This window comes from Lynx rufus, unplaced genomic scaffold (assembly GCF_022079265.1).
Source record: "Lynx rufus isolate CCGP_SWC_20201006 ecotype Redwood Valley unplaced genomic scaffold, mLynRuf1.p SCAF_1, whole genome shotgun sequence".
In the NCBI taxonomy this organism is placed as follows: domain Eukaryota; kingdom Metazoa; phylum Chordata; class Mammalia; order Carnivora; family Felidae; genus Lynx; species Lynx rufus.
In genome coordinates this window covers 200,160,556-200,173,182 of record NW_025814823.1, presented here as the reverse complement: position 1 = coordinate 200,173,182, position 12,627 = coordinate 200,160,556, and the positions used below count along the sequence as shown (strand labels likewise).

At 38.1% G+C, this 12,627-nt stretch overlaps 1 protein-coding gene across 2 annotated transcripts in view; it reads left to right on the top strand.

Annotated features, from left to right (window-relative positions):
• Window positions 1-12,627, top strand: part of ITGA2 (integrin subunit alpha 2) — a 110,688-nt gene that overhangs the window by 34,557 nt on the left and 63,504 nt on the right. For both annotated transcript variants that reach the window (XM_047092718.1, XM_047092706.1), the window contains exon 3: window positions 7,471-7,580. In XM_047092718.1, coding sequence (XP_046948674.1) covers window positions 7,471-7,580 — 110 coding nt within the window. The remainder of the gene's footprint in view (window positions 1-7,470; window positions 7,581-12,627) is intronic.

Here is a 12,627-nt window from a genome sequence, read left to right as displayed (position 1 = left end):
TGGGTGGAGGATGTGGTTAAATAGAGTGATGAAGGAGTGCACTTTTTGCAATGAGCACCAGGTGTTGTATGGAAATGTTGAATCACTATATTGTACACCTAAAACTAATATTACATTGTATGTTAACTAACTGGAATCAAAATAAAACCTTGGGGCTCCTGAGTGGCTCAGGTGGCTAAGCGTCTGACTCTTGGTTTCGGCACAGATCACGATCTCATGGTTCTGTGAGTTCAAGCCCCACATCTGGCTCCATGCTGACAGTGCAGAGCCTGCTTGGGATTCTCCGTCTCCCTCTCTCTCTGCCTCCCCCCCGCTCGTACTGTCTCTCTTTCTCAAAATAAATAAATAAACTTTAAAAAATAAAACAAAACCTTAAAAAACATAAATAAACTATGTCCACTGTTTAAAAAAATAAATTATGTCCACTGTAAAACACAAAACAAAAACAAAAACTAAACCACTATGCATGTGTGAGTTACTCTCCTCAGCACTGTGTAAAAATACATAGGAAGAAAATCAGGATTTTTAGTAACAAGTTTTTCCCTACCTCTCTCCACTGCCTGTTTCTCAACCGTTTCTCATCTGTCATCAATTAACTTCCATGCATATTGGATTAGCTTCAGTCCATTTGTTCTTCTTCTTGGCCAAGAATGCTATTCTGATCCCTTTTCCAAAATAATCATGTCTTTGTCTTTCATTGTGGCCTTTAAATATTAGCCAATATCATCCTTTATGTCTTTTTCCAAAGATAAAATTCTCCTGCCATTAGGTTAGCCTGGCAGGGCCATTTAACATGCTTACTTTGTTTATTCACAGGGTTTGCTTTTAGTTTAAACCCATGACATATATATTCCTTTTTGTTCTTCCATTCCATGTTATTTTCACTAACTTGTGACTTACTCTAATTTTTGTTTCTGGAAAGGCATAAGAAGTCTGACTGTAATAGTCTTACACTTTTAAGTTTAAAAATTTATTGTCAATATTTTTATAAATAATTATGGTATTGCCATATAATTAAGCCATCACTCAACACGACTAATATGGATGTGCAAAATGGCATGTCTCTTGTCAACAAGGACCTTCTCTAGGGGCAGAATGAATAGGGAACCAAGTACCTTTTAGAACCCCATGGGCCACCCTGGTGTTGATCCACATATATTTGTTACACCATAATTGTTCATTTCTTTTCCATTTTAAAATAATCTTTATGGCTAGACTTTTTCCATAGTTGGTGTTACTTATCATAAATAAAAATCTATAGTAGAAAAGCCATTTTAAATATCCCTGCTCTGACTTGCTTCTCCCTTCCCCCACTCTGGACACAAATTTGTGCATATACCTACAAACAAACACACATACACACCCATCTTTTGTGACTTGCACAGGGGTTGGATCTGCTGCTCTCAAATATCTGGAGACCTGCAGTGATCTGGGAAAATTCTCCACGCCTCACTAGCTTGGCTTATAATTTAAAGCTTTCCTCTATGTTAATGCCTGAATGTCTGTTCCCGGAACAAAGTTCATTTACAAAGGTGAATGGGGCTTACACATGCGCACCTTCCTGGTGGCCAGTTGTCTGAAACTTTTCCATCAGTCTAGCCCCATCTGACAAGGGATTTAGGGAATACTAAGTGGCACAGGTTGGAACTGTTTGTTAATTTGTTTATAGCCAATAGGATGGGCAGACAATGAGTATCTCTTCTCTGGGAGACTTCTAAACAGAACTTACTATGATAGAAAGAATCAGGGGTTTGGAATGAAAGCACACAGGTGCAGCTCTAGACTTTGTTGCCAAGTAGACACTGAGACTTGGTTTTTCATAGGAAAACAGGAATAGTTGTAACACTTGACTTCTCTGGGAATTTACAAGCATCAAAGGAGACAATGTACATAAAACGTACTTTATAAACTGTAAAGCAGTTCATAAATGTTGCTTTTCCAAATTTTCTCATTCATAAAACAACCATCTGCCAAAGAACCTTGTTTGAAAGGTACTATCTCATGGGCTTTGATTTATAAAAATATGGTGGTCTTAAGACCATTCCTTTCCTTCCAAGAATGTGGAATTTATGTCATCACAAGGCTTTAAATTGAAAATATCAGCTTTTGATTTTAACTTTAGGAAAACCTCATGTTGGATGAGTCAATGTAACAGAATCAGCTTTTATTGACTCATTTGTTTCCAGTGCAAAAGCTAATTTCTAGGATTCTTATGAAACAGAATAGGCTTAAGATGTTTTAGCAATAATGAGGTTGGTGGACTTCACCTTAGGGAACTGAGAGACCTTGAGGGTTTAGCCATCCCACTATTTAAGGAAGCAATCTGGCAGCCAACGGAGTCTGAAGTAGCATAATAAAGTTTAGAAACTAAAATTTCCTTTTAACACATGCCAAAGGGTTTAACTATTAAATTTATAACAACAGCATTTCCCAGCCAGGAGCTAAAAATGAACTCTCTTTACCTGTCTTCCTCCTTCCTAGAGATTTGAAGTCTTCCCCTTTCCATCATAAAACTCCTTTTGCATTACAAGCAGGAAGCAACTAGCTATATAGAACTCACCGGACCCCTTGTGTTGTCAGTGGCTTAAAACTAAACCACGTAAGGAATAATATTTATGTTTATATACTGTGTATTCATAGACTTTGAAATTTCTGACATTAATATATTGTATACAATAGGCTTCTAATCCTAAGTAAATATCCCCCTTGGATGTCTGATAGACATCTCAAACTTAAAATACCTCATACTGAACTCTTAAGCTCACCTTATCTCAAAATCTTGCTCTACTGATAGTAGCCCCCTTATCTAATCATGACTAATTGGTTCCTTTTAGTTTCTTAGCAGAGAAACCCAGAATCATCCTTGATTATTTGTGTGTGGGGTGAGTGTGTGTGTGTGGGGGGGTGAAAGTGTGTGTGTGTGTGTGTGTTTAAAAACTAACCTCAAGAAATCCTACTGGCCCTACCTTCAAAATACATCTAAAATAAGATCACTTCTCATGAGCCCCTCATCTCCTCTCGCCTGAATTTTGCATTTGCTTCCAAAATGCTTCACTTGCTTCACCTTTACCCCAGGGCAATCATTCTCAACAGAGCAGCCTTCAAAACCCTTCTAAAATATGTCAGATCATATCACTACTGTGCTGTAAACTCTCCAGTGGCTTTCTCATGTCACTCAGAGGCAAAGCCAAGTTCTTACAATTTCATACCAGTCTTATGGGATCTGGTCCTGTGACCCATCTGACTACATCTCCTCCCACATTCCTCCTTATCACTGCAGACCAGCCACAGGGCCTTTGCATTTGCTGTTCCCACAGCCTGGATTATTTTTCCTCCAGAATTTTATGGCTTGCTTCTTTACCTCCTTCAAGTCTTTGCTTAAATGACACTTTCTCAGTGAGGCCTCCCTGACCATTCTAATAAAGATTACAACACCTTCCACCCCCACCCGTGTGGGAGGGTCCCCTCCCCAAGGAGAAAACAAAAAACAAAAAAAACCTCAAGGCAACCTGTCTATATGTGTACGTGACAACATCCCTCACAACTTTGTAACATGAGACCACTTAATCAGACTGTTTGTGTGTTACCATATATGGAGACAAAGAAATAGAAAATGTATAAAAAAAACTACACCACGTGGCATTCGGGGTGCAGTTCTTCTGGTACAAACCCAACTGAGCAGTGCCGGCTCGAATAAAGTTGCTTCCTGGAAAGAAAAGCCTCAGTGTCATGACTCTGTGTGAGAATCCTCCTGTACTCCTAACTCTCCTGCTCATTTTTCCCACAGAGCACTGATCACCATCATGATATGTTTTATTTACTTATTAAAGTTGCCTATCTTTTCCCACTAGAATGTAAGTTCCACAAGACCAGTAATTTTTGACTGACTTATTCACTGATGTATCCCTAGTGCCTAGAATCGAGTCTGGCACATAGTAGGTCTGGCCACCATGTACAACCTCACAGGATGCATACTTAACAAGGCCAGGGCACACTATTTATATGGAAATGGTACCCCCTGGTGTGGTGCAAAATTTCAGCCTCGCAGGATCGCAATAAACATCGGTAGCATCAAATAAAACTTGTTTTGCCCTACTATTTTAAGTACACCTCTGTCAATAATCTCTAGAAAAATCGCTAGTATTAAAGGAACACTTGGAGAGTTTATAGACTCACGGACCAAAGGAAGATATTTATAACAGCCCCTGGATTGTGGGTTTAAAACTACCTACACCACCATAAATACTGTTTACTAACTAAACAAAGTATTTTGAATTCCACTGGAGGTGGGCAAATTGGCTATGTTTTGGAACTCTACATAATCACTATTTCCCCACAAGATAATTGAACAGTAAGTGTTATTTTAAGTCATCTTGGAAGAATTCCCAGTTTCACTGCAGGAGAAAAGAGTTTATGTCTTGGGATTTTGTTTTGTTTTCAGAATCAGCACACACGACTGTTCATGCAGCTCTTTTGTCTGGTTGTGATTAAGTTAAGTCCATTACTTCAAAGAAGCTTTGCCATACTTCAGCAGGATTTACTCACTAACCTATCCTATTCTTCACATTTGTAACATTCTCTCCTGGCATGTTTTTTCCTGTTACAGCTGATTACATAAGATTTTATAAATAAATATACCAGCCTCCTCATCTTCCTGTCTGATTAATATAAGAATGTCACAATTCCTTTGGAGCAGCCACTAGTGATGTCATAGCCTTTCCTTATGAGGATGAATTGTCAGGAATCAGAATTTCACTGAGGCCTCCGGGTGAAAGCAAGGAGGAGAGTCTACTGGAAATGTTGCCAACAAGGAGTTAGCAATGCTCTATGAAACATTCTCTGCAGTCACTAGCATGACCTGTCGGCGTCTTACTAATGTGGTTCACCATATTTAAAAAATGAGTCATATATGATAAGGACACCCTTGTTCTTTACTGGTCACCGGAATGATCTGTTTTTCCACTGTTTTCTATTGTTTTGTGTTAAGAGTTTAATATGGCATAATACTGCCAGAGATCTATGTATTCTTTGAGAGAATTTCAAGTACCTTCACATCCTTTTTGTTAAGAGGCACACAATTGTACAGATACTTCTTTCTCCCTCTTCTTCCCATCCGATTAATGTAGGAGACCACGGCCCTCACAACAATAGTGGAGATGTCATAACCCTTCCTGAGTGTGAGATTATCAAATCCTGAATTCTTTGATGAGGCAGGAGGAAGTGAAGGGGAGAGTATCTGGGGAACACTTAGGCAATAGGAGAAAGCAAGTAGCCTTTTGAGCTTTCTCATTGAGAAAAAGGTAGCTGATGGTGCTTTACTGCCAAAGGCTCTGAAGAACAGGATGGTTAAATGTTAGATGAGAAACACTTAACTTTTATTCTGCAGTGTGTTTCTCTTGGGCTGGTGAGGATGGATGGAAAATGTGCACAGTACAAGTCACCCGAATTACCACATTTAGTACTATTTGAACATACTCTGCCCTTGCCTATATTATGAACAGTACAGCCTGGGCCTACAGTGTGGATGTGTGCTTACCAGATGACCTTGGCTGGTGTCCTTCCTGTCCACAGCGTCCTTATATGCCACACAGCCACACCCCCATCACAGTAGGTATGGCTTGACCATCATTTCCAGTTTCTATTCCTTGATTATTCTGGAACCCAACCCATTTGTTCAGATAGCTTTCCCAATCTGGGCCCTATGCCAGGCCTTCTTGTAGCTAAGAGGAAGGAGAATAACCTAAGGGTTAAGAGCTTGGGCTTCAGAATCAGTTACACTTGGCTCTCACTAGCTATGTGAATCATTAACTGTCTTTCAAAATAATCTGTATTTTCCTCTTTCCTCTGTAGTCATACTCTTCCCTCTGCTGAGAATAATGACTGACACCTTCATCCTCTGGTATTCATTTTTGTATCCTCTGACCATTTTAATGTTTGTTCCAGAGGGAAGCCTATTTCTATATTTCTGTTCATTTGTACTGTTATTGTTTTCCTTGGCATGTATTTTAAACAGCTTTACTGGGGGCGCCTGGGTGGCGCAGTCGGTTAAGCGTCCGACTTCAGCCAGGTCACGATCTCGCGGTCCGTGAGTTCGAGCCCCGCGTCAGGCTCTGGGCTGATGGCTCAGAGCCTGGAGCCTGTTTCCGATTCTGTGTCTCCCTCTCTCTCTGCCCCTCCCCCGTTCATGCTCTGTCTCTCTCTGTCCCAAAAATAAATAAACGTTGAAAAAAAAATAAAAAAAAAATAAAAATAAAAATAAACAGCTTTACTGCATTTAGTAGATAGAAGCACACCTTCATCTTTCTGTACTCATTGTGGCACTCAGTGTGAGGCACATGTTATTTAATCAATAATGCTAAAACATTCATGCAGAAGCCTCATGAAAGAATTTAAGTTTCGTCTCATCTTTCCCAACTTTGACAAGGAAAAAGCATTGAATCAAATGTGCTTTCTTAGTAACTGGATGCTGCTGAGTAATTAACCTACTACAGATTCTAAAGAGGCTGTTTGCATGGACTCTTTCTGTCCGTTCTTCTGTGACCAGAAATGTTAGATGAATGGTTCCACAGGGAAATCGTCTCTAGTTGGAGGAGCTCTGTAGGAAACAAAACTAACCAAAGAAGGATGTGAGCACCAGTCTCTAAACTCTGCTTCCTGCATTCTGGCTACTGATGTGTTACATGGAAGGAGAGCTCCATAGTATATTTGCTCCGTGTTTTTGCTAAGGATCCCCTTATATAGACAATAAACAGTAAAACCACTTAGATAATTCATTTGCTCCCTATGTAAATTAACATCTGAACACTGAATTTCAAAGACTTAGTATGGAAAAAAGAATGTCAAATATCTCATGAATGATTTTTATAATGATTGTATATCAAGTTAGAGAAAATATATTATTTAAGTTAATTCACCTTTGCTTTTTATTGTATTAATGTAGCTAGTAGAAAATTTAAAATTACATATGCAGATCACATTTGTGGCCTGCATTATATTTCTGTAATGTATTTTCCATATTCATCAAGAATCAGGATCAGCAGGGGCGTCTGGGTGGCTCAGTCAGTTGACCATCCAGCTCTTGGTTTCAGCTCAGGTCATGATCCCAGGGTCGTGGGGTTGAGCCCTGTGCTCAGGGCTTAGCATGGAGCCTGCTTAAGATTCTCTCTTTCTCTCTCTCTCTCTCTCTCTCTCTCTCCATCTCTGCCCTTCTCCCCCACTCACACTCTCTCTCTCTAAAATAAAAAATAAAAATTTAAAATCATTTAAAAAATATTAAAATCATTTAAGAATTTGGGCCAGCTAAGAGGAAAGGAAAAAGAACTGGTTATAGCTGAACAAATATGAATTACTATTTTCTTATTAAAAATTGAAATTAAATGTGGGTTTTTTCCTTGTTTAGTGGTCAGTTTTAATCTTTAAGAAACTATAGCTAACATTTGATATTTAATGAAAAAAAATTCCTCTTTCTAGGTTACTGGTTGGTTCACCTTGGAGTGGTTTTCCTGAGAACCGAATGGGAGACGTGTATAAATGTCCTGTTGATCTGTCCACTGCTACATGTGAAAAACTGAATCTGCAAAGTAAGTGGTAATTAGAAATATGATTTTTTACAAATAACAAGATCTCATTTGTTATAAACCTAACTAAAAAACAATAACAAAATCAATCATAATTCTGTCTTAAAGAAATAGAGACAGCTTTTTTTTTTTTTACCTTTGTATCTTTAGTCATATGAGGTCCAATTGCATCCAGTCTTTCAATACAGATTGAAGACCTGATTTAACAAGATGCATGGGAAATGTGCTGCCTCGTGGACCATCTAGCCCTAGACTGTGGACCACTTTCCATTAATGTTTAAGATTGTTTTGCTGATTCCTTACAGACATCTAAGTTTATCCATACCTCTCTCCCTCCTCAAAACAAATTATTAAGTATACACCTGTCAGTACCAGGGTTGCATTTAGAAGTAAGGAGAAATACTCTGTTTCTGGTCTTGACTAAGTAATTGCATTCTAAAAGAAAAAAAAAGTCATCATTTTGGATCCTTTGTGCTTGGAATTGCTGTTTTAATTATCCATATCTCAGAGGCTTTCTATTAATGCATAAAGTTATTAAAGGTGCAAGACTAAAAAGCTAAATAAGTCATATTTCCATGCAATATTTCCTGGTGCATCGAAAAAATTACTCAATTTAATCATGCCAAAAAAAACCCAGCACTGACGAGTTTTAGAGTTCTGAAGAACTAAAATAGATTAGGAAATCTATGTTAGGGAATCAAGGGAAAGTAGAGATTCAAAAATAGTGATTGGGACTTAGAATCAAGGGCATGTTTCTTATACATCTTTGTATACCTAATTTCTAGCATCATTTCTTTGTATACCTAATTTCTAGCAACAAGCATCTAGATAGGAGTTTAATCAACATGAGGTGGAAGGAACTTCAGTGGTGTCAAATGCTACCAAAGTTGAAGGGTATGAAGACTGAGTACAGATCATTAACTTATTTAAGGAGATAATGGGTGAACTAGATCAGTGCTCTTCAAACATTTTGAACATTCATCTATATAAGACATATATAATACATATTATAAACATACATTTACATACTATTTCTAAAAATAATAAAAATGTACACATTAGGAGTGAATGCTCAAAGGTTTTATTATATAGTTCAAACATTTTATTATATCACCCCCAGTGTACCATATCACCTCTAACATTTGAATACTCATCTCATATATATATGTATATATATTTTTTTAAGTTTATTTATTTAGAGAGACAGCGAGAGAGCTTGGGAGGGGCAGGGAGAGAGGAGAGAGAATCCCAGGCACTCTCTGTACTGTCAGCAGGGAGCCCGATGCAGAGCTCAAACCCATGAACTGTGAGATCATGACCTGAGCTGAAGCCAAGAGTTGGATGCCTAACTGACTGAGCCACACAGGCCCTCCCATACTTTTTATTTTTAAAAATTATATGCATGCACTGATTTATTATCTTCCTAAATAAAAATAAATTTAAAAGAATAAGCACTGCAATGAGATACCACCTCATACCTGTCAGAATGGCTAAAATTAATAATATAGGAAACAACAGAGGTTGGCAAGGATGCAGAGAAAGGGGAACCCTCTTACACCATTGGTGGGAATGCAAGCTAGTGCAACCATTCTGGAAAACTGTATGGAGGTTCCTCAAAAAGTTAAAAATAGAACTATCCTATGACCAGAAATTGTACCACTAGGTATTTATCCAAAGGATACAAAAATACTGATTCAAAGGGGCATATGCACCCTGATGTTTATAGCAGCATTATCAACAATAGCCAAGTTATGGAAAGAGCCCAAATGTTCATTACTGATGAATGGATATGAAGATGTAGTATATATACAATTACAATTACTATTGTAACTCAGCCATCAAAGAGAATGATATCTTGCCATTTGCAATGACGTGGAAGGAGCTAGAGTGTATTATGCTAAGATAAATAAGTCAGTCAGAGAAAGACAAATACCATATGATTCTACTCATATGTGGAATTTAAAAAACAAAACAGATGAACATAGGGGAAGAGGTGGGGGGAAACAGAGGAAACAAACCAGGAAACAGACTCTTAACTGTAGAGACAAACTAAGGGTTGATGGAGGGAGGTGGGTGAGGGATGTCTAAATGGGTGATGGGTAGTAAGGAGGGCACTTGTTGGGATGAGCGCTAGGTGTTATATGTAAGTGATGAATCACTAAGTTTTACTCCTAAAACCAATATTACCCTACATGTTAACTAACTAGAATTTAAATAAAAACTTGAAACAAAAAGAATAAGCACTGGGTGTTATATGCAAGTGATGAAACACCTAATTCTACTCCTGAAACTAGAAAAATAATTAATGAATCAAAAAATAAATTTAAAAGAATAAAAACATACACATAGCAGTTCTGTTATCTTCTTTCTGCACTCCAGCAGATCACATTTTGCAAATTTCTTACCGTGACTATGAATCTAATAGTGTTGAGGGGAGAAATGGATCACAAAGAATTTAAGAGCATGTGAGGCAAGAACAAGTTCTACAAGTAAAAGTAGCCCTTTATTTACAGAATTTGAGTAGTGAAGGAGAGTTGGGAAAACGGATGGAGGAGCAGGGTTAAATGAAGATTTTCCTGATAAAAACAAATAATCCTATTTGTAGGGAGAGTAGAAGGAGGTGATGAAAGGGAGTAACTATCGAGAGTAGAATTAACTGGTTGGAATTAACATCACTGGTCCATGGGAAAATTAGTCTTAGAAAGATTGCTCCTTTCTTGAAGACACAAAGGAAAGAGACAACAAAGAGGACTTCCAAGAATGACCTTTAGGTAAAGCTAATAAAATAATGGCCCTGGGTCAAGGAGGGTAAGTTAAAGTTAATGTTGGCTAGGCAGAGATTAGCCAACAAATTTAAACATTATTTAATGTTTAAATAATACTGTTGAGGAGAATTGCAATGTTCCACAGCTCAAGAATGGATACAGTCAGTGGATGATGCCCTAGTTGAGTGGGAGAGAGGAAGTTGGGGATTATTATTTTACATGGCTAGTCTCATCATTTTCTTCTATTTTCTTATTTTTCTTATTTATCTTATTTAAATCCAAGTTAGTGGGGGCACCCGGGTGGCTCAGTCGGTTGAGTGTCTGACTTCAGCCCAGGTCATGATCTTGCAGTTCGTGAGTTCGAGCCCCATATCGGGCTCTGGCTGACAGCTCAGAACCTGGAGCCTGCTTTAGATTCTGTGTTTCTTTCTCTCTCTGTGCCCCTCCCCTGCTCTCTCTCTCTCTCTCTCTCTCTCTCTCTCTCTCAAAACTAAATAAACATTAAAATCTTTTTTCTAAATCCAAGTTAGTTAATATATAGTGTATTAATGGTTTCAGGAATAGAATTGAGTAATTCATCACTTAAATACAACATCCAGTGCTCATCCCAACAAATGCCTTCCTTAATGCCCATCACCCATTTAGCCCATTCCCCCACCCAACACTCCTCCAACAACCCCCAGTTTGTTCTCTGTATTTAAGAGTCTCTTATGGTTTGCCTCCCTCTGTGTTTCTAACTTACTTTTCCTTCCCTTCCTCTATGTTAATTTTATTTAAATTCCACATATGAATGAAATCATATGGTATTTGCCTTTCTCTGACTGACTTATTTCACTTATAATATATTCCAGTTCTATCCACCTGTTGCAAATGGCAAAATTTCATTCTTTTTGATCACCAAGTAATATTCCAATATATATATATACATACATGTATGTATATATATATTTACACACACACACACACACACACACACACACATGTATACTACATCTTCTTTACCCATTCATCCATTGTTGGACATTTGGGCTCTTTCCATAATTTGGCTACTGTTGGTAGTGCTGCTGTAAACATTGGGGTGCATGTGCCCCTTCGAATCAGCATTTTAGTATCCTTTAGATAAATACCTAGTAGGGCAATCGTAGTCATAGGGTAGGTCTATTTTTAATTATTTTAATGTTTACTTATTTTTGAGAGAGAATGAGTGGGAGAGAGGCAGAAAGAGAGGGAGACAGAGGTTCCAAAGCAGGCTCTGTGCTGAGAGCATAGAGCTGGATATGGGACTTAAACTCACAAACCATGAGATCATGACCTGAGCAAAGTCAGACACTTAACTGACTGAGCCACTCAGGTGCCCAGTATTTTTAATTTTTTGAGGAACCTCCATACTCCTTTCCAGAGTGACTACACCACAACCAACATACAAATGGGTTCGCCTTTCTCCGCATCCTCATCAACATCTGTTGTTTCCTGTGTTGTTAATTTTAGCCATTCTGACAGGCAGGAAGTGGTACCTCATTGTGGTTTTGATTTGTATTTCCCTGATGATGAGTGATTTGAGCATCCTTTCAGAATTTCCTTTTAAAATTCACTCACTACTGCTTTGGGCCAGATTCCACTATATGCCATTTTTATTTTTTTATTTTATTATTTTTTTTAATATATGAAATTTATGGTCAAATTGGTTTCCATACAACACCCAGTGCTCATCCCAAAAGATGCCCTCTTCAATACCCATCACCCATCCTCCATTCCCTCCCACCCCCCATCAGCCCTCAGTTTGTTCTCAGTTTTTAAGAGTCTCGTATGCTTTGGCTCTCTTCCACTCTAACCTCTTTTTTTCCTTCCCCTCTCCCATGGGTTCCTGTTAAGTTTCTCAGGATCCACATAAGAGTGAAAACATATGGTATCTGTCTTTCTCTGTATATATATGCTGTTTTCAAATAACACTTTAGAGATATTTTTTTCTGATCCAGAATAAAGCATTACATGGAGCCATTGTGACCTTGAAAAGAGTGGGGGTTGGCAAATCGGAGACCAAATAGTGTCCTCAGATGTGTTTTGTTTGGCTAGCACTTTGTTTTTAAAAATTTTAAACTTAAATGCCTATAAGTCATGCCCTTTCAGATACCACCCCCAATATCTTACATTCTGTAGCCTCACACATTTAAATGTATGAGCTGCCAGATCACTGAAGGTCCTTCATTTCTCTACGTGTGAATATATAACGTGAGTACCTGGATATATGACACTAAACTCAATGCTACATATAAACATGAGTGTGG